Source organism: Myripristis murdjan, chromosome 1 (genome assembly GCF_902150065.1).
Source record: "Myripristis murdjan chromosome 1, fMyrMur1.1, whole genome shotgun sequence".
NCBI lineage: Eukaryota > Metazoa > Chordata > Actinopteri > Holocentriformes > Holocentridae > Myripristis > Myripristis murdjan.
Genome location: NC_043980.1, coordinates 37644019 through 37667979, shown reverse-complemented (window position 1 = coordinate 37667979; position 23961 = coordinate 37644019). Strand labels below are relative to the sequence as shown.

General features: G+C 41.7%; 1 protein-coding gene across 1 annotated transcript; it reads left to right on the top strand.

Moving 5' to 3' along the window:
- Window positions 1-73: 73 nt before the first annotated feature.
- Window positions 74-17575, top strand: LOC115366324 (sarcalumenin). The gene is made up of 9 exons (XM_030061687.1): window positions 74-143; window positions 7034-7689; window positions 7858-8172; window positions 10916-10994; window positions 11966-12061; window positions 13844-13960; window positions 15206-15439; window positions 16176-16525; window positions 16942-17575. The coding sequence occupies exons 1-9, from the start codon at window positions 86-88 to the stop codon at window positions 17440-17442; spliced, it is 2406 nt and encodes an 801-aa protein (XP_029917547.1). The 5' UTR covers window positions 74-85; the 3' UTR covers window positions 17443-17575.
- Window positions 17576-23961: the final 6386 nt, after the last annotated feature.

Below are 23961 nucleotides of genomic sequence, written 5' to 3'. Positions count from 1 at the left end.
CCGCCTCCATTGGCATGTCCTTTGACCTTCTGCTGGAGGAGTATATATAGCCTGGGAGACGAGGGGAAGGCCCCTGGCAGCCAAAATGAAGTCTCTGGTGTCTGTGTGCTGTTTGGCGGCTCTGCTGGCCCTCGCTGCTGCAGGTATGGATGAGAGCATTGGGGTTTTGGTTGATGTGCGTTATCACATATGGATGCATTTAGTTCCTCAGGGAGTTATTTGAGCTGGTGTGTTGAATGTACTGGGAAGACTGATGCAACTGTGTATTTGCTCTGTCTCCATCACAGCATTAATGTTGCATATATCATCTTTAGGCTTGGAGGGACATTGATTTTTTAAGTCTGTCAAAAGTGCAAGGTAAAAAAATAACTTTGTTGGTAGGGAAATTGAGGTTGATTAAATACCTGATGCATTTAATGTGTTGCCTGTGGATTGGTGTTGCGTGTTTGGACCTGCATTCCAAGTGTTTGAGTTTATTGTCAGCAAAGATGCCAGAAAAGGAGGCATGACTGACAAAAAGATGCACTGACACAAGTACCTGGGTGACCCAACATGTACAAAGATGTGTTTCAGATTACGTATGTTTCAAAGTTCCGATGACTTCTACGCACGCCACAGTGCACGTGAACTCAGCGGATCACGCACGCAGGTGTAACCCACAGCCGTGCAGTTCAAGTGGCTTCAAGTGGAAATGTCAGCGCTGAGGTGTGACACCAGCTGATGGAAACTGTCCTGTCTGCTGCTTATTCTTTCTGCCCTGGAGAGCAGAGTGACAGGAGTGCCAGAGCCACCAGAACAGACTGAACACTGACTAGAATGGAAAGAGTCACATTCTCGATCGCAGCCAAAGGAAAAGTTGGCTGAGCTGACCTGTCCTCCCAATGCTTCTACTCGGGTTTGACTGCCTTTTCACAGCATTTGAAACAGTCCAGCAATCAACAGTCTGTGAGGGTCTTAACATTTTACAACCACTTGATATTTCAGAGGCATATCAAGTTGTGTGTAAAAGAAACAAATGAAATTGTTGCACGGTGAAACAATCTTGTGCACTCATGGGTTGTAAACTTCTATTGGTGACCAGTTGTTGAGGTAACTTGGTTGATTCAAGCTGGGTGAAGGAAATACCCTTGCCTGTCCTTGCAGTGGTTCTTTTTGGCCTCTACAAGCTGCCGTAGTCAGGTGTTAGGTATTAGTCCGAGAAAGTATACACTGTGGACACGGATGTCATGAGCTGATGCACAATCCCTTTAAGACTCACAGGCGTGAACAGGCGTCTACATGTACACACCACATGTATGTGCGCACATGACGTAGGGGCGTATGCAGGCAAAATCAGACAGATTGAGAAACACAGATTCTATGTCCATAGCTAGAGACATGACACCACATTCTTAATACTAAAATAAATAAAATAGTAAGATTACTAATACATTTTCAACTCTCCTTATCTTTGCCCATGTCTGCAGAGTTGCTAATCTGGCATTCCAACCAGCCAGGCAGTCAGGCGGCAGGGTCTATGTCCAGGGGATGTCCCGGCTATAATGGGCATGAGAGGGCAGGGCAGAGAGCTATGGCCAGAGTACAGTAGCCCAACAGCTGAGCCTTGTCGAGTCATCTGTCTTGTGTAGATAATGAAGGGCCATAAAAAGGCTGGGTGGATGGAGATAAATTGCGGCCGTCATAGAGCTGAAGCTGACAGCATCTCTCACTCTGTGTGTGTGTGTGTGTGTGTGTGTGTGTGTGTGTGTGAGTGTGTGTGTGTGATACTGGGTGTTACTCAGAGATTGCAAGATTCCCCCAAATTTTGCACAGCAACAAGAAAGGATGGGTGGATTTGTAAGGAGACGAGGGAAATGTCTGTGCTGTGCAGCTGAAGAAGTCAATTCAGATCACTCCTTTGTAAACCACAACAAATTCAAAGCACACTTTTAACCAAGCTTGGGCAGCAGCTCGGTCATCAATCATCCTGCCTGGCACAGGACTGAGCTCAAACCCGGAAAGAGGTTTAATTCAAGTTGCTCCTTGCTTTGAATGACACTGGGGCTATGTCAGCAGCACCAGTGCTGGTGCATTTATTGTTCTAGGCAATTGAAATGGTCGAGTCTGATGTGCACACACACCGCACACTGTTGCAGGGAATATGTGCAATAGTACAGTACAGCTGCAGGCCGGCCTCATGACAATCACAGGGAAGCGAAGAGCGTCAGTCCTCCTGAAAATAGGAGTGGAATTATCCCTCCTTCTTTTCACCCCCTGACTCATTGTGGGACTATTTCTGTCTCTGAGAGGGACCTCAGAGTACCAACCAACACCCAGGGCACCTGTCTCTCTCCATCCCCGCTGTGGTGTGCCGTGCACAGGCTTGGTTGCAGCCATAGCAGGGCCACGGGCCTGGAAGACCACCTAGCAGGCACATTCCATAACATTATATTGTGATAGTTCCTCTTAAAGAAGTTCTTACCTTTTATAGTATTTTGGGGGGCCACAACATCTGTTGGCACAGTCCTCAGGGATGCATTCTTTTGGCGCTTTTCTTCCACAAAATTATGTCCTTTTTATACCACTAAATCTAATAGGAAATCTCTTGGAAATCTTGCTAATTATTTTCACATGTACTTTTTCTCTCCAACTTCCCTCCCCACTCTCCTTGCATTTCACTAACTATATTAGCTGTAATTTAATTTGGCTACCATTAGCTACTAGCTCTGCCACCAACAGCAGAAAACGATCTCTCTGCAATCTCTTTGTAACAGTCTGGAGGCATGCAAGATGGAGTAAAGCCACCACTCTAGATTCTTGTGACTTAAGGGGGTTTGGTTTCAGTTTGGTCTGCAGATTGCTCGGGCTTTGTGTTTTCATGTATGCAGTGCAGCAATTGTGTTGCCATATTATATGCTGTCTGCTCTGACGACTGTTGACAAGACGCAAAGCTTAGCAATAAATGTGCTTTACATTTATCAAGGTGCGTTTCCCATATTGAGTAGATTACCCTTTCGTGCTCACCTTTAAGTGAAATATAACGAGGCAGGGACTGGATCTTCGACAGAATCAGAGAACCTTTACCAGGGTCCATTTTATTAAACATAAGGTGGGAAAAAAACAGACTCTGTTATGTAATGTCAGTTAACACTGGCAACCCCACATCACCAACATACTAAAGGATCTTGGTGGCTGTAGCCTTTTATGTCACAACCAGAGTGGTTGAACCCACCAGGCAGATCAGGCACAGCGCCTAAGGCCCTGCCTTCCTGAATAGCTCCCCAACAGCCAAACAGTATTTTTCTTTTCTTTTCTTTTTTTGGAAAGCTCATTTCACTGCTTGTCTATGCCTTTCACAAGCATTTACATACAGTACATGCATTTAAAGACAGGACATCTCAAATCAGCAAAAAATGACCTGAAAACTGGCAACTAAAAAATAAAAATGACAAGAAAATGGCCTTTAAATTAGCACAAAACCAGTTAGAAATTACAAGATGATTAGAAATTGGTGTGGAAAAAAATCGTCAGAAATCATCAGAAATTACTGAAGAATTTGCTAAATTGATCAAAATGATAAAAACTAGAAAAATAATTAACATAAAACTGTAAAAAAAAAAAAAAAGAAAGAAAGAAAGAAAGAAAGAAAAAAATGAAAAAGAACTACGCCCCCCAATATTTTTTGATGAAACCTTTCAGGTTGGTAATCTTTTGGACCTACATTGATGTACCCATGGTAGAAGGGAATGGTCCTCAAATTATTTATTACCTAGGGCCCCTAATTGTCTAGGGACGGCACTGGTCACAACACAGACGATGCTGTAGCACTATGTCTTTGAGTTACATCCAAACCTCACAGCAAATGCTTATCCACTTTGGCCCTATCAAAACAGCATCAAAGTCCCCTTCTCAGGTTACCATCACTAATCCCCATCTTATTTCTTTCACTTAATTAGAGACACGTAGGGTACACTTAAGTCTGAGCGAGACACGTTTTATGAGCAAGGTCTATGAGCTCAGGCTGCACTGAATGGCAAGGGATGGTGACACAGGGATCATTTTAGCAGTCGTGACCTCTGTCTTTGATAGTAATATAAGTATATGAGAGTGTTACTAAATTGTCTACAGTAGCTTCTTCTCCTTGTGTTCACCCCTTGTCTCTCTGAAGACAGAAAATAGGCAGACACTGTCAAAAAGACATTCCACAGAACAAACCTGGCTTGAGGGAGACACACTAAACTAGGTGACTTCATGTGTACAAAGATTTCTTCTTTATCTCTTGGATGATTTTGATTTGGAGCTTGGATGGTTCCCAAGTCCATCGTAGGACCTGGGAACATTTTGCCACTGGTTATCCTAGTAGATTGTCTTGTCTGTTGCTGAAAGAAAACATACAAAGTGGAGAGGAGAAAAGAGAAGAGGCTTCTTTAGCCTGTACACCTCCATGTTGAACTGTGATGGCCTCTTGACCAGGTTCATATTACGATATGCAGAGTCCTGCCGTGATCAGATTCATACCTTGGCCTTTGACTAGACTGGGAATAAGGCTATTTGACCATCACTGCTGGTGAAGTTGTTGAGTCACAGCCACAGGAAGCTAAACAATGTCAACATCACATGCAAAAACAGGTCGGAACCCATTGTTTGCACACACTTCAGGAAAGTGCGAGACGTTTTTCAGTCACTAATGCTGACAATCCCCCCAGGAGGCGATAAACGGGCATAACTTCCAGACGAAGAGGTGACGAGCGGGATCATGTGCACTGAATTGTTTGGCGTGCGAATCAGTGCCCCCAAAATAGGAGAAGGAGGGTGTCACAGGGGATGGTGGAGGAGAGGGACAGTACATGGAGTACCGCGAGCATCCGGGACAGCTAGATGAGTGCTGCTGTTAAGATTTCTGTTGAGCGCGCATGACTAATCTAGGCTGGGTCAGATGAAACCGATCATGGCTGCAAGGTCTCAACTCTAAGGCTTTACAGCAGCATTTGCAGGTCCACATTTAAAAGAGATGGTGCAGTTGTTGGTGGCTGTAGCCTTTGTGCACGTTGCAAGGTCACTGAAAGGAAAATCATTTGTTTTTATGCAGGAATGATGAATATCAAGACTTGTGGGATGCACTGCACATCATAAACTGAGTATGCAAAGATGCAGATTCCTTTCAGATCTTCGCACATTGTGTTTCTGCATCATCAGATGACTGTGCTAGCTTCCTCCGTAGCGTCATCCTGTTTGTGCTTGTGAGTGTGTGAAGCCCGTGACAGCTGCTTATGGCTAGTAGCGCCTATCCCACATCCCATATCCCACACTGAACCTGCCTTGTAACATGAACTGTAGACATACATTTAGCAGCCTAATACCACATTGCATGTACCACTATGTGTTCCTCAGACTTGACAGGCAGTTATAATTAAACAGATAGGTCATAGCCTTGTGCTCTTTGTATGCTGTGGTTTTTAAGGTTGGAGGTATCTGATGAATGTATGTGGTGTAATGACATGGTTGTTTTGAAGTCATAGCAACTGATGAGAGATGATGATGTCTGTTTACTTGACAGTGCTCTGTGTGTGCAAGAGGCCTATGGTCTACTGCTCCGTGATATGTTCTGCTGCTCTTTCAAAGACTTCAAAGAAAGAGCGAAACCATCTGTGGATTTGCTCTTGAGAACGGCGTATGGCTTTGAACATGATCAAAGTGTATTTTCTCTTTGGATGAGGCAGACCATAAATCAAAATCAGACTCACCTTACTCACCAACTACAATAAATATATGAAAATGTTCTTGGAAACAAGTGCAGAGTATGTGGAAGACTTCTAAAGTTTCACAGCACATAATCATACAAATGGTACATGGGTGAACGGGAACTCACATGGTGTGCAAAGGGACAGTGCAACACTCACAACTGAGTGTACAGTACACATATTATTTTTAGGGGCTGACATCAGTGTACCCTACTGGTTTGCCAATATACCAGGCCAACTTTATTTGCATGACAATGGTCACAAAATATCAGCAAAGCATCATGACTACTGGCAGCTTCAATCCAAAAATTTTGGCACTGACCCTCAAACCCTTAGATCGCTCAAACCCTGATCACCTCACATGTGTATATTTGATACGGGGTCATTGCTGTATGTATGTCAGCTTGTTCCAAGCACACTGTTGGAAGAGAGTGCCTGCGACATATTTGCTTTGAAATCAAACTCACAGTGTTTGCAAGGGAAGTAACCCCCAATTCAGTTGTGCTACTGTTCTCATTCACCAAACTTTTTGAAGTTTTGTGGCACTTCTCTATTTTCTGTCAAAAAAAACCAACATGAGAGTCTTTTATACAATTAAAGCTTATTTCTTTTTTTGGTTCAAAATTCTTCACTCTGCCACTTCTAGCCATGCTGTCCACGCAGCTGCTTTTCTTCTAAGGCTCAGTGGACTCCCTACACAACTGTGCACTGTGCTATATGCCTGTCTATCTGCCTCAAATAGTCTATGCCTAAGCATTGCCATTCAAGGAGCTGAAACCTGAGTCTTGAATTTGAGAGGGTGTTGATCATTGGATCTGCTGTGTTCTTGCACGTTGACTGTGTTCTGGTCAAGTGCTGATACACCAAACAAAGCTGGCTGGTCTGCAGATGTCTAATTTAATGATCATTACACAATGAGTAACCCAAGCAATGTGACTGGTCAAAGACACATTTCTATCATTCTCATAAAGTAAGGCCTTGAAGAAAACTTATCAGCTAGTATGCATGCATAAGTCGCAGTCATAAAAAGCCATTTATCTACTCACGTCACTGAGTTAGGCTACTCATAATAGGAATAATAATGCCCATTCTTTATTAGCATGCAGGAATAGAAATGCATGTATGACTGACCCCGGATGATGGGACTCAGTGCTCCAGTCAAGGCCAATTACATATCTCATACTAAGAGCGTGTTTGTTCTATTGTAAGCTGATCAAAGACAAAGGCAGTTTTAGGGGTCAGATGTTTGTGGTGAACAGAGACCAGAACAGAGAGTAAGTTGGCTAACACCCTGTCACTTCCTCTCCTCCTAGATCTGCTGGCACGGCCTTCTATGCATGATGAGGAGCCTCTGGTGCACTTACAGCTCCAGCGGCCTGAGGGAGATCTGTTCTCTTGTGGATGTGACCCAACAGAGGAACATGTCAGCCAGAGTTCCTCCAATGACACTCCGGCCCCAGAGAGGGCAATGTGTCAGCCCTGCAACCCTCCATCAGCTTTGAGCAGCCCTGCTGAAGAAGAAGCATCTTCACACACCGAGGAGGAAGACGACAAGGAAGTAGCCACCGCTGAAGATGAAGGTTCCGTTGAGGAGGTAGCTGGGGATGGGGATGAAGAACAGGAGGAAGTAGGTTCCCAGGAGGAGGAAGAAGAAGAGGTGTCATCTGAGGAAGAGGCTGGATCTTCGGAAGAACAAGGTATTGAGGAGGAGGAAGTAGCTGAGACGACTGTATCATCTGAAGAGGAAGTGGATGTGGTTGCTGAGGATGAGGCTGCTAGCACTGAGGAGAAAGCTGTAGAGAAAGAAGAGGAAGAGGAGCCTCAGGAAGATGATGCAGTGGAAGAAGCAGAGGATGAACTTGCTGAAGAAGCAGTTGAGGAAACTGTTGAGGAAGCAGTGGGTGAAGAAACACATGAGGACCCAGAAGCAGTGGAAGCAGCAGCCGAGGAGGAAGTAGCTGTGGAGGAGGTTCTGGAGGTAGCTTCAAAGGAGGAAGAGGAGGCTGAGGAGGAGGAAGCTGCTGTGGAGGACACAGCAGAGGAGGTTGCACTGGTTGAGGAAGAGATGAGTCCTGAAGAAGCTGAACCAGAGGAGGTTCCTGAAACAGATCCCAAATCTGAACCTGTTGAACCAGAGCCAGAAGTAATCACAGAACCCGAATCAGAATCAGAGGCATCTTCAGAACCAGAACCAGAGCCAGAAGTGATAAGAGAGCCTGAGTCAGAAGTGGTTGCAGAACCTGAAACTGAGCCTGAAGCTATTCTCCAATCAAAGCCAGAGCCAGAGGTGACTCCAGAACCTGAACCAGAGCTAAGAGCACTTGTCCCAGAAGTGGAGCCAGAGCCTGTTGTGGAGGAGGCTGCTCCAGAACCTGTGGAGGAAGCGGCTGTAGAAGAAGAAGCTGCACCAGTGGAGGCTGTTGTTGAGGAGGCGCCTATTGTCTCAGAGGAAGTGACCGTGGAGGAAGTGGCTGCAGAGGAGGCCATGCAGACTCCAACCAAAGGTAGAGAAAGAAACACATCAACTGGGTTATATCAAACTGCATTAAGTTTAATTTTGTTCTAGCAAACAGTTATGTTTGTCTCCTGTCAACTCACATTATAGTCCATCAAATATAAAACTTTAGTAGCAAGATAACTTAATTTCAGCACTGGAGCCTAATATCATGCCCTTGTCATATTAGATAGTCCAGTGTGCTCAGAGTGGGTGGGGCCCTGCTCTATCTGTCCCTATCCTGAGCTCTGCTGCTCAAATAAATTCCAGTTGAGCCCGAGAAGCTAAAAGCAGTCGGTGCTTCTGTAATTACTGAAGCTCTGGCACATTCCATTACATGGTGCCTTGGTGTTGACACCTGCTGTAAAAGATGATGGCTGAGTCCTAAAGAAGCTGCCATCTCTTATTTTGATCCCACTTCTAACCCTACATTACTTAATATATGTTATTACTCGAGCCCTACTCTACTTAAGTCATCACTGCAGTGGGTGTATCAGATGAGGATGTCTTATTTGCAGTTTTTGACATTTTTCTCATTTGGTGCTTTTTAGAGATCCATGATTTAGTGTTAATTATTTTACCTACATCCGGAAAAGTTGTTTTTTAATTTCTAACGCAAGGAATGTCTTTTAATAATTTTTTAAAAAACATTTTTCATTGCTCATCTAATTTTTTCATAACATTTTTTTGGGCCTTTTCTCCATGTTCAGTAAATTCTCGGTAGGTTAAGATTGTCGCCCTTCCATATGGTTGTTAGCACTTCCGGCAAGCCAAGTTTGCTAATCAAGGAAGCTTGTGTTTGACAAAGCATGTAGTCTAAAGTGAACCTAAACCTTTGAATTGGACCTTTTGATTAAAAAAAACCTTTTTACTGCGTCACATTTTTATTTTTGGGGAACAAATATCCATTGTTAGAACTTCAGCATGCTTTAAGGATCCATGATGAGAGTGACCATTTTATAGTCACTAGCAGACAGCTGTCTGACAGACTACATGATACTTTTTAATCTATGCATACTGTCATCCAATCAAGGCAAGTATTAAACTGAGGGTGAATTTTATGTAATTTATTCTAGGAGATAGACTGAATAACTGAAACGGTTTGATTCTGCTGAAGGTAGAGTTTTTATAAAAATCGGTCATTTTTTTGACACACGGGCAGTTATATTTTTTTGGAAACTTTAACAAAATGATGATGTTAGGAAATGTGATTGTCATTGCACTGGACCTTTAAGTGAGATGTGCTGAACATCAAATGTCTGTCTGTCTGTCCCTCTCTCTCTCTCTACCCGTGCCGTACCCACAGAACATGACACTGTAGTCAAAGGGGCTTAAGGAATAACCTCTGGGACAGAAATAGACACTCTGAAATAGCAGAGGAAAGGAATAGACCAATAGATGGACAACAGCCTGATGTAACAGTGCGGCCTCCACTCAGTCCAGATGGCCTGGTCATTCAGCACACAGGAAATCAATTACCTGGGGATCACATTTATTTTGTAACCATGTCAGCTGTGTTTTCACTAAATACCTTTCACAGCTTTAGTGGATAAGATAATGTGGTTCATTTGATAAATATAACCAGTGTTGAGGAAGCCACTTTGACTTTGAAAGTATAGCCTTGCAAGGCACCATTTACTTAACAGTGAAAGAAGATGAACTACAACAAAGCTACCTTAGGGAGAGATGTAGTTGGGTTAAATTAAACTAATCTAAAATTAACTAAAGCTTACTTAGAAAAAAAATAGTTCAACCCACTCAGTGACAAAACAAAGAGCAAACTGACAGTGTACATGTGATGCAAAATTATAACAAAATATAATACAAAAAAGTTACCTGCCAGCAAAAAAATTCTGCTCAATTGAGTTTATTGCAAAAATTGACCCTTTTTTCCCAGGTCATAGATAAACTAATTATTAATATGCAAATTTGTTTAAAAAAATCTGATTCAAAACATTAAAAACTATAGCCAAATATTTTTCACAAGTGATTTTATTTATTTATTTATTTTAAGGCCTTAAATGGCCTTGCTCACAAATACATTTCTGACCTGCTGACCGAGTATGTGACCTCACACCTCTCAGGATCCCAGGTCATGGTTTGTGACAAAGGGTGACCGGGCTTTTGCTGTTCGAGCCCCCACACTTTGGGACCCTTTGCATTTTGAACTCAGACGCAGTCTCAAGCTTCCTTTAAATCTCTTTAAAGCTGTACATTTTTTTTATTTATGAAAAAAATCATTTTGTATTCCTCATTTGTGGTCATTAGATTATACCGCTGGTTTTTACTTTACTTTATTTTGTGTCCTTTTTTTTTTGATATTTTATTCATTTTAATGACTGTTTTTATTCTTAGTTATTTGATTTTATTCATTCTATGTTGTTATTTTATTATGTCTTTTACTACATCTTTGCTCATGTTCTTGTTGTTGTTTCCTTTTTCTCATTTTTTCTGCTTTACCTGTTTTTTTTGTGTGTGTTTGTTTTGTAAAGAACTGTCTAACATAGTTAAGAAAAGTGCTATATAAATAATAATTATTATTATTACTGTTGTTTTAATTATTAGTGGTATTAGTAGTAGTAGTAGTAGTAGTAGTGTATGCAGTAAGGGCTGTCCTCTGAAACAGTCACTTGTAAATGCATGTCAGGGCTGATGACCTGGACAGTTGACTGACGGTCTGTTCCTCCAATCAGCACACCAGGATTCCACCCTGCGGGACCGCTCCCACATTGAGGACACGCTGCGCCTGGCCATCACTGAGCCCTCAGCAAAGTTCTCTGGTAAGGAGCAACTTTGGAAAATGAATCTGACCTCAAGCTGAAGACGTGTGGTTGTCCAGCGGAAAACCCTGGACAGGCCGCTGGTCCATCACAGGGCAGACAACAGGTGTTACTATGGTTACTAAGGTTCTGTTGCATTCAGGTCTAACAGAGCCAGGCTCCTGCGGCTGTTCATGCTCACTCACTGTAAAGCTCCACTACACTTCATTAATGTCAGCAGTAACACCTGTGATTACCCTGCTATTTCATATCAAAACGGCTGCCATAATAACAAAATATGTATATGTATAGAAGACACAGACACATACTCACACACACACGCTCATTCAGAACACTTAAACATACTGCCACAAAATCAAAAACTGGATTTTCAAAATATTATTGTTCAGCTCAGCATCTCAAATGCCCTTCAGGTTATTGATGGGCTGCTGCTTTGTGCTTTGTATGATGCTGGAGGGAGGGCGCTACATGGAAGTGCGAGAGAGTGTTTACAGCTCCTTTTTCAATGCAAGGAAAACCAGATGTATCTGCATGTGAAGAAAAGGAGGTTTGACATGGTTTTCGGCGGGATTTTTTCTTCAGAAACTATTCTGAAAATTGTTTCAGGATGTCAACCACTCTCCGAGGCTTGTGTATGTGCGTGTGTGTGTGTGTGTGTGCAGACGCATGCCTTGAGGCAGGTGATTAATCAGTGCAAATACACAACCCCATTCTTTGCATGAAAGCAACTCTGTACTCTTTTAATTCGGTTCTATTGACCCTCCATACACTTCAGTGAGCTTTGTGGACATGAAGGGCTATTCATTACATACTGACAAAGAATTAGCTTTAATCATAATTGGAGGCAACAGCATGTGTAATACTTGCAGCAGTAACAATAAATGATAAATATAAATACTCTCATCCAGCATGTCTTCTTGCCATACCATCCCAACCTCTCTCTCTCTCTCTCTCTCTCTCTCTCTCTCTAGCGGCCATGAAGAAGCTGTTGGACATTTACCACACGGCCATCAAGCCACTGGAACAAATCTACAAGTACAATGAGCTCAGGCAGCATGAAGTCACAGGTAACTGCACTGTATGTCCCATGTAGCTTCTAACACTGGTTTTATTTACAGTCTTGGGATAGCAGATTGGTTGTGTTTAACTATATCAAGCCCATCTAGCTTGTGTGAGGTATGTTCTTAATCTCAGAAGAGCACACTAAACTGAGTTTCCAATACTTTCCTATCTCTTGCCTCGCTCTCTGGCACTCATTGTTTCCCTCCATGTTGCAGACACCACCCCTTTGGCACACAAGTGGGATAAAACAAACCATAAAATTTTTTTTTAAATTACCATAGAAATTCAGTATCTTTATTAAATTTTATTAAATAATCATACCCTGCTATTAATCTGCTGCTAGACCCATAACTACAATTCTTTCTTTCAATGGTGGATCATTTTCTTATTTAATAATGCCATATTGTTGTTTTAGCAATGCAATTGAACCTAAAGCAAATCCATAAATGGAAGTGTAGCCCACATGACTCTGGCAGTGGAAATCCACCGGACATGTGACATCTCCACCCACAGCTGCTCACCATCTTTATCAATTCGTCACACATGCTTGAAAGAACAGCCAGTGATCAATACATAAATTGTTTGAATACGCGGGGCTGTGCAGAGACAGCGAAATACAAATAAAGTTATTATTATAGAGGAAGGCGAGCTGGGACACCTGACATTAATCAAAGCAGGCGCACACATGGAGGCACAATGAGGACTCTGTATGCAGACGTTTAAAGGGAACGCTGTGTGGGCCAGGCTCCATGCAACTTTGTTCCATAGCACCAGAGGGCAGGGAGAATTATTTATTCAATGGCGTCAGATGAAAAAAAAAAAAAACTTGATACTGTGCTTTGTAAATCTGTGACCCCTTGTGGTGAGGGATGGAGGGGAATTTTCAGTTTTAAGCAGCAGCATCAATCATTGTCAAATTAATTGGGATGTCTTGCAGTGACTGCCGTAAACAAATGAGGCCATGTCTCTCAAGCGTAAGGCCGTGTTTTCCAGAAGCCCTGTTGCTTCTGTAGCAGAGATGTTGTGTCTTGTCCACTCCCCCCCAACGTCTTGCATATGTTTGTTTTCTCATTTGCCCCATTTTTCTATCTGGCTTTTATTCATTATGGCATCTGTCATTGTGAGACACTGAAATCTTTAGCTCCACTGGCGCCCTCTTCCTGTTTTGTGCTATAAAGCAATCCAGCAGATTTCCTTCAAAATCTGGTGTAGAAGGCTGCCAGTCTCTTTAGCAATGACTGAGTAATTTTCTGATGTCTCACAATTAATGAGGTAATGATTTATTCATGCTGGCATGCATGTAACATCTTTACCACTGCTTTTTATGAAGTTATACACTGTAACTGTAATACACTGTAATGTTTTTCTTATTTTCTCTGATGTATTTCATCCTTTTTTCTTTAAATGTGATTGTCGTTTGAATCTTACTGTTATTTTTCATAACTTTTATTTTAAAGCACTTTTAAATAGCCTTGTTGTCTCCTAAAAAATTATCTTCCCATACAACTAAAGCATTCGTAATAACCTTTAGGGGTAAACTTTGTTGTGTATTATGTTTGTTTCTGATGTATCACAAATATGTGATACATCAACATATCTTGTATATCATGTTGCAGTTTAGTTGTATTACAATGTAATTTGTAGGAGACAGGGCTTGATTTTACTGTATACATTTAATTTCCCTCACTTATTGTTTTGTCTGCCTCTCCCCTCTACATTCACACACACACACGCACACACACATACATACACACACACACACACACACACACACACACACGCTGCAGATGGTGAGATCACCTCCAAGCCCATGGTGTTGTTCCTGGGACCCTGGAGTGTGGGCAAGTCCTCCATGATCAACTATCTGCTGGGTCTTCACAGCACCTCCCAGGAACTCTACACAGGTATGTCCTGTTTCAGTTAGACTGACATCCGGATCGTTTATCCCACCACATCAGGCAGAAAATTATTGTTAATGTACTTACAGCTGTAGTACAGCTTCTTCAAGCCATCACTGTTCAACTAACTACAGCTATACATGGGAAAACAGTGCAAGTAATGATATGTAACACACTGCTAAGCTCACAGCAATAGGAATAGGTCATAATAAATGGTAACACTGATAGTTAGCAAATTAGCTGAGCATTAACTAAACATATCAGTCAGCTGCTGCTTATGTGCTCATGGTCAACAAATATGATTATTAATCTGCACCAGTAACCAGTTAACTTACAGTCATTATGTAGCATTAAGGTTTACAAATTAATCTCTAATTAACCAGTGATGAAGCAATAACTAAGCATGTAACAATAACACATGCTTAGCCACTGCTTAATCACAAGTTAATTATGCATTTTTGTTGAATTGAATTATGTTGAATTTCTAATACCTATTAACATTATGTTTTTTTTTTCCTTTGATGATAATGTTAAGCACACTTCAGGTTTAGATGTCTTATTAAAGTGATTGTTTTACTCAGCCAGGGATGTAAACAAAATATGAAAACAATGGAAAACTGGGCTGGGCGATCTGGACAAAATTGACTTTCACAATATTTTTGATGGAATGCCTTGATATCGATACTGTGATGATATTGTGGGGATGATTTTTGGTGCTTTCACAAAATGTTTACACAGAGGTCATTAATGATGTGGATATGATGACCAAACAGGTAGAGGCAAACAACAGAATAACTACAACAGTTAAATGAGTTCAGAAAATTGCATCCCTCAGCAGTTATGAAGCCTTTAAAATTAAAAAATGACAACATATATCACAATTTGACGATATAGAAAATCCAAGATTGTATCTAGTCTCATATCACAATATTGATACACTATTGATATAGTGTCCAGCCCTACTGGAAAAACAATATTACATTTAATGAATAACTAGTTGCTTTTTTTAATGAGGCTTAAAAACCTCCATGCTTGTCCTAGGAATTTATTTATTACCCTCATTTTCACTTTCTGGGATAGACTCTTCAAAATTCCATGACTTTCCAGAAAATCCATGACCAGTGGGAACTAATATTGTGCCATGAAATGTACAGGATATTATCATTAATGAAATCAATATTTCAACTTAAACCAACAAACCAACAGCAGAGTACAACCAAGGTAAAACCAGCCTCTCCTTTCCTGCGGCAGGTGCTGAGCCCACCACTTCAGAGTACACAGTCGTGATGCACGGAGAGAAGATCCGCACGGTGGAGGGCATTGTTATGGCAGCGGACAGCTCAAGGTCTTTCTCACCCCTGGAGAAATTTGGCCAGGGATTCCTGGAGCGGCTGGTGGGCATCGAGATGCCCCACAAGCTGCTGGAGAGGGTCACCTTTGTCGACACGCCCGGCATCATCGAGAACCGCAAGCAGCAGGAGAGAGGTAGGAGACGGGAGGAAGAGAATTGCAGTGGAGTTCAACTGATTTGGGTTCTGAAGGCTGACGCCAATGCAAATACATTGGTATCAAAACTGCTTATATGTATGTGCTGATTTTTGCGCATTTCTGCATTATCATGTTGTTTTCAGGCTAAAATCTGTATTTTTGGTCAGGGTGGAGATGCATCAGAAGCAGCATTTATGCTAAAACTCTCCACTGTAACCTGTAGAAATGAATTTTCTTTTAAGTCGGTTAGTAGCTAGTCAGTCAGAGTGACCCAGGGTGACATGACTGGCTGATTTCTGATCTGTAATGAAAGACCAGTACTGTCTCAATAAGCAAAACAATCCATCACCTAACCATAGTTCACAGGTTGATTAAAGTTCCTCTGAAATGACGTCACATGACTTCTCCTTTCGTATGGAAAAGAATATCTTAAATAGTGACATTATCCTGCACAAGGTGGTGTAAATTAAACTTTCAACCAATACACCCTCACAGATCTTTAAACATCCTCAGTGATCCACCTATCCCTTTAAATAAAATTGTGTTTCTCTCCCAAACTGATCATATTACGTTTCATGGGGTCTTTAACAGGTCAAGTAGAATTTTGTCACATTTGGCAAACCTTAACATAACAGAAACAGAACTAATAGTCCTTAAAGTGCACCCACATGCATATGTTGCTGCTGCCGTTAGTCATGATATAAAAGTACACACTGATTCCATTTGACTCCAGGTTACCCCTACAACGAGGTGTGTCAGTGGTTCATTGATCGGGCTGATCTGATCTTCCTGGTGTTCGACCCCACCAAGCTGGACGTGGGCGGGGAGCTGGAGATGCTCTTCAGACAGATGAAGGGCCGCGAGTCCCAGATCCGAATCATCCTCAACAAGGCTGACAATCTGGCCACCCAGGACCTTATGAGGGTCTACGGAGCCCTGTTCTGGAGCATGGCACCCCTGATCAATGTCACAGAGCCTCCCCGGGTCTATGTTAGCTCCTTCTGGCCTCAGGAATACGCCCCAGAAACCAGCCACGAGCTCTTCAAGAGGGAGGAGATCTCTCTGCTGGAGGACCTCAACCAGGTGCGACTTCCAGCCTTTGGTTTGCAGTGTCCAACAGTTGAAATTGGACACCAAAATTTCTTATTTGCATAATAAAGCACCAAAGTGTTCATCCCAATTGAGATTGGGGTGATCTCGCAATGTTTCTAAGAAGGATTGCAACTTAGGGTTTTCATACCTTCTAAAAGAGACTGGAATAGCCTAGTTGTGGTTAAATGGCACCCCAAATTCTATAGTACACATCTACTCTGGCATGTGTGCAGTATTTGATGTGAGTATATGTGATTAGATTATACTCAAATTACTTATATTTGAACCACTTTTAGTGTAATGGGATTTAACGCTTTATCCTCTCACTCCAACCTTCTGTTTCTTTCTTTTTTTGTCTGTCTCTGTCTCTTTTTTCTCCCCTTCTCTCTCTGTCTCCTCTCCTGCAGGTGATTGAGAACCAGCTGGAGAACAAGATTGCCTTCATCCGTCAGCACGGCATCCGTGTGCGCATCCACGCTCTGCTGGTGGACCGCTACCTCCAGACCTACTACGACAAGCTGGGCTGGTTCGGCAACCCCTATGAGGTCCTCCAAGACATCGTCTCCGATCCGGACAAGTACTACATCTTCAAGTCCATCCTGGCCAAAACCAACGTCAGCAAATTCGACCTGCCCGACAAGGAGGCCTACCAGGACTTCTTCGGAGTGAACCCCATTGCCAGCTTCAAGCAGCTCTCCTACCACTGCAGCTGGTCTGGTGGCTGTCTGCTGGACAAGATAGAGAAGGCCATCTCACACGAGCTCCCAGCTCTGCTCAGCGGCATCAGTAAGGCCTCAGACACGCCTGCCCCAGCTAAGGCTGCCTCAGGGCCTCCGCCCCCTCTCCCTGGCACCTGTGAGGGCCCCGGCTGTGAAGAGAAGCCCAAGAACCGCTGGCGGAGGCAGTGAGATGGAGGAAGGAAGGAGGAGGCAGATGGCGGTAGCCAGAAGCTTTCCTTAAATGATCCCCACTACTGTATTTGTGTGGACTGGATGTGGGGGACTGAGCAGAGAGAGAGAGAGAAATGGAGAGAATGGAAACAAAGGGCAAAAATGTACCAAGCAGACCTGGGTCAGATGGTACTTAGGAATAATTAATAGTGCTTTCCACATAGAGTGCCCAAATGAATGGGTTTCAGTACATTAGGACAGTTCAGGTGGTGTTGGAATAGTAGGTTGCAGATCACAGAAAAGTACCCTTAATTGATTTTCAAATACCTTTCTGTGGTTGTCTAAACTCTTTGGCACCTATTATCCTATGTGGCACCTATCCAGTATTTCAGTAGCCTAAAACAAACCATGAAATGTGTGCATGTTCTAGCCAAAACACTATTTGACCAAGGTCTGGGACAGAGGGTGGAAAAAGAGGTGTGCAGACAACTTTCCAGTTCTACATCCAACAGATGAAAATGGAAAAAAAAAAAAAATAATAACAATAAAGACTTATATTTTCTATTTAACCTCACATGTGAATGAAATCTGAGAATGTATGCAAAAGTCTGCTGTCATGTTTCTTATTGTTTTCAAGTTTGTGCTTTATTTATTCAAGTTTTTTTTTTTCCTCATCCATAGTAACCTGAGAAAGACACCAGGAATAGCTGCTTCTTCAGAGATCTATACCACCGCTCTGACGTCTTCTGTGTTGTTTGCAAAGTCTGAGGAGAGGATTCAGTCAATTCTGCTCAATCTACAAGTAGAGGGCTTCCTATTCACCAGTGTTGAGATTCTACTATAGGGGGCTGTATGCATCTTGCCAATAGCGTGGCAATGAAATAGATGGATTGATATTGCCTTTGTGGTTTATTCAGTAATGATTCAACCACAATTAGACATTCTACTGTTCATTTTCTACATTATATATTACAGTATAAAAAACAAATTTATTTGATTTCAGCCAGTTGTCAGTACTGCAGTGTGAGATTGACTGAATCCAACCCTGTTTGTCCTTTCTTCTAAAGTCAGTCTTCATCATTTACATGTAGCAGTTTAGTCATGGATGCTTGCGTTTGTACATTTGATGCCGGTGTAGCTCTGTTTGCCTTCGATGTCGTTGCTAGTTTTACCTCGACAATGCCGTATGCCAAATGGGCAGTTGCATTAAAAATGTAGTCTCTTCCTTGTTTTTCTAGGTCCGTTTGAGATTGTGATACTTCTGTGTGATTTTCTTCTGAGTAAACACCAAAAAAGTCTTCAGGCCTGTTGCCTTTGTAAGGCCATGGAGACAGAAGGCATTAAATTTCTTCCGCTGAAACTATTTATTATTCATATGGTTTGTTGTTAAGGTGCGAAAATGTGGTGAAATGAGGTTTAGAAAATATAGGCCACCAGCTCACATCCTGAGAGCACACAGCCTCGGATTGAAGAAATGGCACTTGCAGGATGAAATACAGCAGAATGACTTATTACTACCAAGTCATTACAGCACCGTATGCAGGCACGACATAATAAAATGTGTGACAGCTGGATAAGCAAACATCAGCCCAAAACCCAGTGGACTGAGCAATTAAATGTGGATGCTCTTTTGACAAGGGCTGTTTAATTAACCCCTGCAATGGCTAAAAAAAAATTGCCACAAGGGGGCGCCTCAACCAAATGTGTTAAGAAAACAGAAAATTTGCTGTGTGAACTTTTGATTACTTAAAATATGGTAGAGCATCTGATTTTATGCTTGATTTTATTTATTTATTTTACATTATCTGCTAAAGTGAAAGTTAAGGAGGAAATTAACAAAATATACCTTGACCAAGGCATCTGACTGCTATACTAAGTACTGTTTATACTGGAGAATGTAGTTTCACTATAAAAGCAGCACTTCAGTCTGTATTTATTTCAATAGTAATACATTTAGCTATCATATAATATCTTAATGAAACAATGTGTATTGATAGTTTGTCATGAGTTGGGCTGCTAAGATTGGACTTAGCTCAAAAGTGAGTGTTGCATTTATTTTCTTACCAACACACTCTTTAACCTGAGTCCATAACAATCAGATACCCAGCAACTTAGCAGAGACAGTAATGAGGTATCACTCAAATCCACTTTAAGGAGTTTGTGTCTGTGACCTTGTTGCAGAGACACAACAACAACTTACAGTTTGACAGGATATAGAAACACGTGGTGAGAGGACAACATGAGGAGAAGACTGGCAGACATGTGAGGTGTTTATGTTTTATAGATATTGTGCTAAACATGCAAAATCACTGGGGCGATCCTTTAAGTATAATAAGGGAACCACAAGCATACAGCTACACAGCACAAAATATGACTTGATATGAGCTGATACTGACTTGACAAGCCTAAGTTGCTGAGGCAGGCCATTGCACAGGACCCATCTCTCTGTCATCTTAATAAGCGACTTTAGACAGAGATTTATTGTTTTTATTCAGTCATTAAAAAAAAAAAAAAAAAAAAAATCAAATAAGAAACAAAATACATATTACTCACCAAAACAAACAAGCTAACAAACAGGCATAGCACAATAAACCTGAACAGGACAGCAGCATATGATGACAGTGCCACACTTCCAATCATTTAATCAATCAATCAATCAATCAATCAATCAATCAATCAATAACCCAATTAACAAACTGAAAAACAAGGTGCCACATTTTTTTTTTAATCCAGCAAAACAGAGGGTGCTAAAAGTGAGTTAGGAGCAGGTTTTTAAAAGCATGCCAACTGACTGGGAGGTTGTTCCATATTATCAGGGCTCTATCAGCTCTCAACTACAGTCCCGATATGAGGACAGGTCCTACGTTTTGTCAGCTGATCTAACATTGTGCTCTTACCCATACAGGCAGAATGGGGCCAAGCCATTTACTGCTTTAATCAAAATCAAATCTTGCAATTAATCCTAGAATAAGCCAATTTGCTAACAACTGTGCAGAAGTCGGTGCAACACAAAAGACGTGGTAAGAATCAATGAAGTTTCATGTGAATGCCACATACAACCCAACAGCCCAAATACAGATAATTTACTCATGTCAGCTTCCATCAAACAGGTTCAAAATGACAATCTTGCACACGGCCTTTTCACACTGAGAGGAGCTCAGTCTTACAAATTTGCATGTGTAATCAAAAGAGCATATTTCTTGGCAGCTTATTCCATTTACTCTTGAAATCTATTTGGGACAAAACACGATGCTGCGTCTCAAGTGACACGAGGATCCCCCTACTGGGATCAATAAAGTATCACATCAACAAAATGACAGCGACACACACACACACCCACACGTGATATACACAGCATGAACACCGCTCTGCACGTGTAATAAAGGCAAGACATGTTGATACGCTCATATTTCATGCATGATTTGTGTTTGCAGAGCTCCCAGGCAGTGCTCCTGTACATCAGGCCCAATGTTAACAGTAACTTATCAGCGCAGCTTTATCAACTCTACAAACAAGCCTCTCTGCTAAGCTCTTGAACATAAGCACGCATGCATGCACAGGCACACACCGAGCACAAGCCAAACACACGCACACACACACACATGCACGTGCAAACAGGTGGAGGGTTGCTTGTCTAGATTTATTGGATTCAAAGTGTAAAAGACACACACACACACACACTGAGGCAGATCTATTACACTATGTTCCCTGCAATTTAATAGTGCCTTTATCTTCTTCCTATTCACCTGTTGCTTGCAATCTCATCACTTCACTGGCTCCCCAGAGATATAACATGTGCTCTTTAGGAACAATAGGGCTGTGTCCACGCACACAAACCAGATATTTGATATCGACAATAAGATAGGATGGAAAAATTGTGTCGTATGATTCTGTCACTGGTCATATATCTCAGTAAGCCAAGCTCCCTTCTTGAGATGTTTGTTCTTGGAAATTGCAACACAACCCAGTGGTTCGCAAACTTTTTTCAATAATTTTTTTCAATAATGTTCTCTCTTTGAACTTTTTTTTTCAGCTAAGTACCCCCTGACCAGTGAAAAAAAAAATTGGTAGGACAAAAAAAAAGCCTACAAACAGAGGACCAAAATATGCTTTATCTAACTTACATTTACATTTTTATCAAGCTTATTATAACATTGGCTCATTTTTGACTGGTACTTTTTGAATTAACATTTTAAAAAAATCTCATGTACCCCATGCAGTACTCCAACATACCCCTAGGGGAACATATACCCCATTTGAGAACCACTAGATCAGCGCTGTCTTCCTGTTTTGTGCCCTAAAGCAACCCAGCTGATTTCCACAATGTAAAAATAAATGTAAAATGGAGCATGTAGGCCAGGCTGATAGAGTCAGTGCTGTCCACGGTGCAGTCTTCTCTGTTTGTGGTATTTATACTAATGTCCTAATCTGGTAATATTTTACACGTATCAGCCTTAAAACAACTGCTGTCATCCTTCAACAATTTTATCAGCTGTAGGTATCAAATAATTACACAGAGATATCACACCAAATCAGCCACAACGTTTTCAGTCCCAAACCTCATTGTAGCATACCTAGGCCATGTTTCAAGGTGTAATCTGTAGCCAAATCATGAGTTCCCAGCCATTTTGCAGTGAAATCTGCAGTCAACCCAGCATTTAAAACACACAGTATCTGTGAAGAGAGGTGAAAAAAATAGATCTTTTGTACAAATAAGCTGCTCTTGGAGGTTTGTCTGACTTTCTCTCGGGCTTTCTTTCCCTGGCTGAAGTTTTTATTTTAAGTAATAAATTGTAGATTTTTTTTTTTTTTTTTTTTTTTTAGGTTTTCTTTCTTTTGTCCCCTGGAGGCGTGGTAATAATGTCAGGTGGTAACATAGTAATTACTGATTAATTAACATCAATTAATTTGTAACTATTGAACTATTGGTTCCATTGATCATTCATGAGAGTTATCTTGATTCTTAAAACTCTTAAAAATTAATTTATTGCCAAACTCACCTTTAGGAGGTTTGGCCACATAGAAAAGTGGGAAGCAACATAGTAGGCTACAATTACTCTGACGTGACTGGAATCAGCTACTGAGAGGCTGGAAAGTTGTGTTTTTTGTTTCTTGGTACATTAAACGACCTCTAGCCTGGCTGCTTGAGTGCATGCTTTTCCTGGAGAGATGCTGCATTCATGTGATATGGGAAAGATGGTACATGTGCCCTGTGTGGTGGAACATGCCGTTCATTTCAGCTTTCACAAGGTAAATGGCAAATTCAGGCATTTAAGATTTACGTGGGGAGCAGGGTTTTGTGTAAAATATAAGCAATAGACTTCTCTGACTGAATTCTGTATGTGAAAATACAGTACAGTCTAGGAAAGCCACATTTCAAACAAAATAAACAAAATGTACCATATTTATCAATTAATAAATTATGTGATTACATATCTCAAATTGCCAAACAAGGTCACAACTGCGCCTGCTATATGTTTAGTTTATGGTTGGCTTTGCAATGTTTGGTTCACTGTTAAACATTAGGCCACATGCATCACCCACTGAGGGCATGTGTGGAGTGCAAAGAGGCTGAGAGGAAATATCAGTAGCGACTACACTGTACGGGAAAATTCAATCATGGCGTTAGAGATCCTCACCGTAAAGTCGTTACGACGGTTATTCTCATGTGACATGAACGCAGCTCCAGGCTCGCCAGGCTCCGTGTGGACAGCCACCCACCGCCCGCTGCGTCAAGCCCGCCGGAGGCAGCCACCGCACGGCCGGAGCTCCGGCCGCCGGCCCTTCACCTTAAAAGCCTGAATAGCATTCATTTATTCACTACAGTTCCAGCCTCAGTAAATGCTTTATTATTTTTGTTTTTTACTTTGGCGCTTTGTATCACTCAGAACTGCTGTAATATAGGCCAACTTTGCGCTGTTACCAACAGTTAGCCAGCTAGCTTTCTCCGAGCAAAGAGCCCTGCCTCCGCCACCCGCCTGCCTCGGCCAGGTACCTAACTCACTAAACTAAATTAATGCAGCCTATGTTTAGAAAATATCAAACTTATCCTTTAATGTTCTGTTTAATGTTATTCAGCCAATTATCAGTCAGAGCTAGAGATATGTATTTACTCTGCTTCATGTTGTGGCCCAGGCTACCTGTCAGCATCCCCTGGCTGCTGTGAGATCACTGTGGCCTCTTGTGGTGCACTGCACAAGTGTCTCAACAAATATCTCAACATGGCTTTTCCATCACCAATTTTCCGTATAAAGCATGTGACTATATTTGATGTACAAACCGTGTGGTTATCATTTCTAAGTCCTGCATGGAAATGATAGCAACTAAAGCTATATTTAAAGGTATACTATGCAGTTTCAAAGGGAGGGCAGCCCACTTTGTTATGATGTGGTAAAGAATGATGAATACCACTTCCTTAAAGAACAGAGCTTGGAAATGCCTCAGGAGTTCAGGACAACTCTTTTACCCCATCATAACACCAAATATAAGAACATTGTGCTCTGCTGTTTATGTGTTTGGGCGTATTTGACATTAAAA

Excerpts from the sequence above, each read along its gene's own strand:
- LOC115366324 (XM_030061687.1), top strand. The coding sequence starts at position 86 with ATGAAGTCTCTGGTGTCTGTGTGCTGTTTGGCGGCTCTGCTGGCCCTC. Across the intron at positions 12,062-13,843 it reads CAGGCAGCATGAAGTCACAG|ATGGTGAGATCACCTCCAAG; the intron begins GTAACTGCACTG and ends CACACGCTGCAG. Across the intron at positions 15,440-16,175 it reads CCGCAAGCAGCAGGAGAGAG|GTTACCCCTACAACGAGGTG; the intron begins GTAGGAGACGGG and ends ATTTGACTCCAG.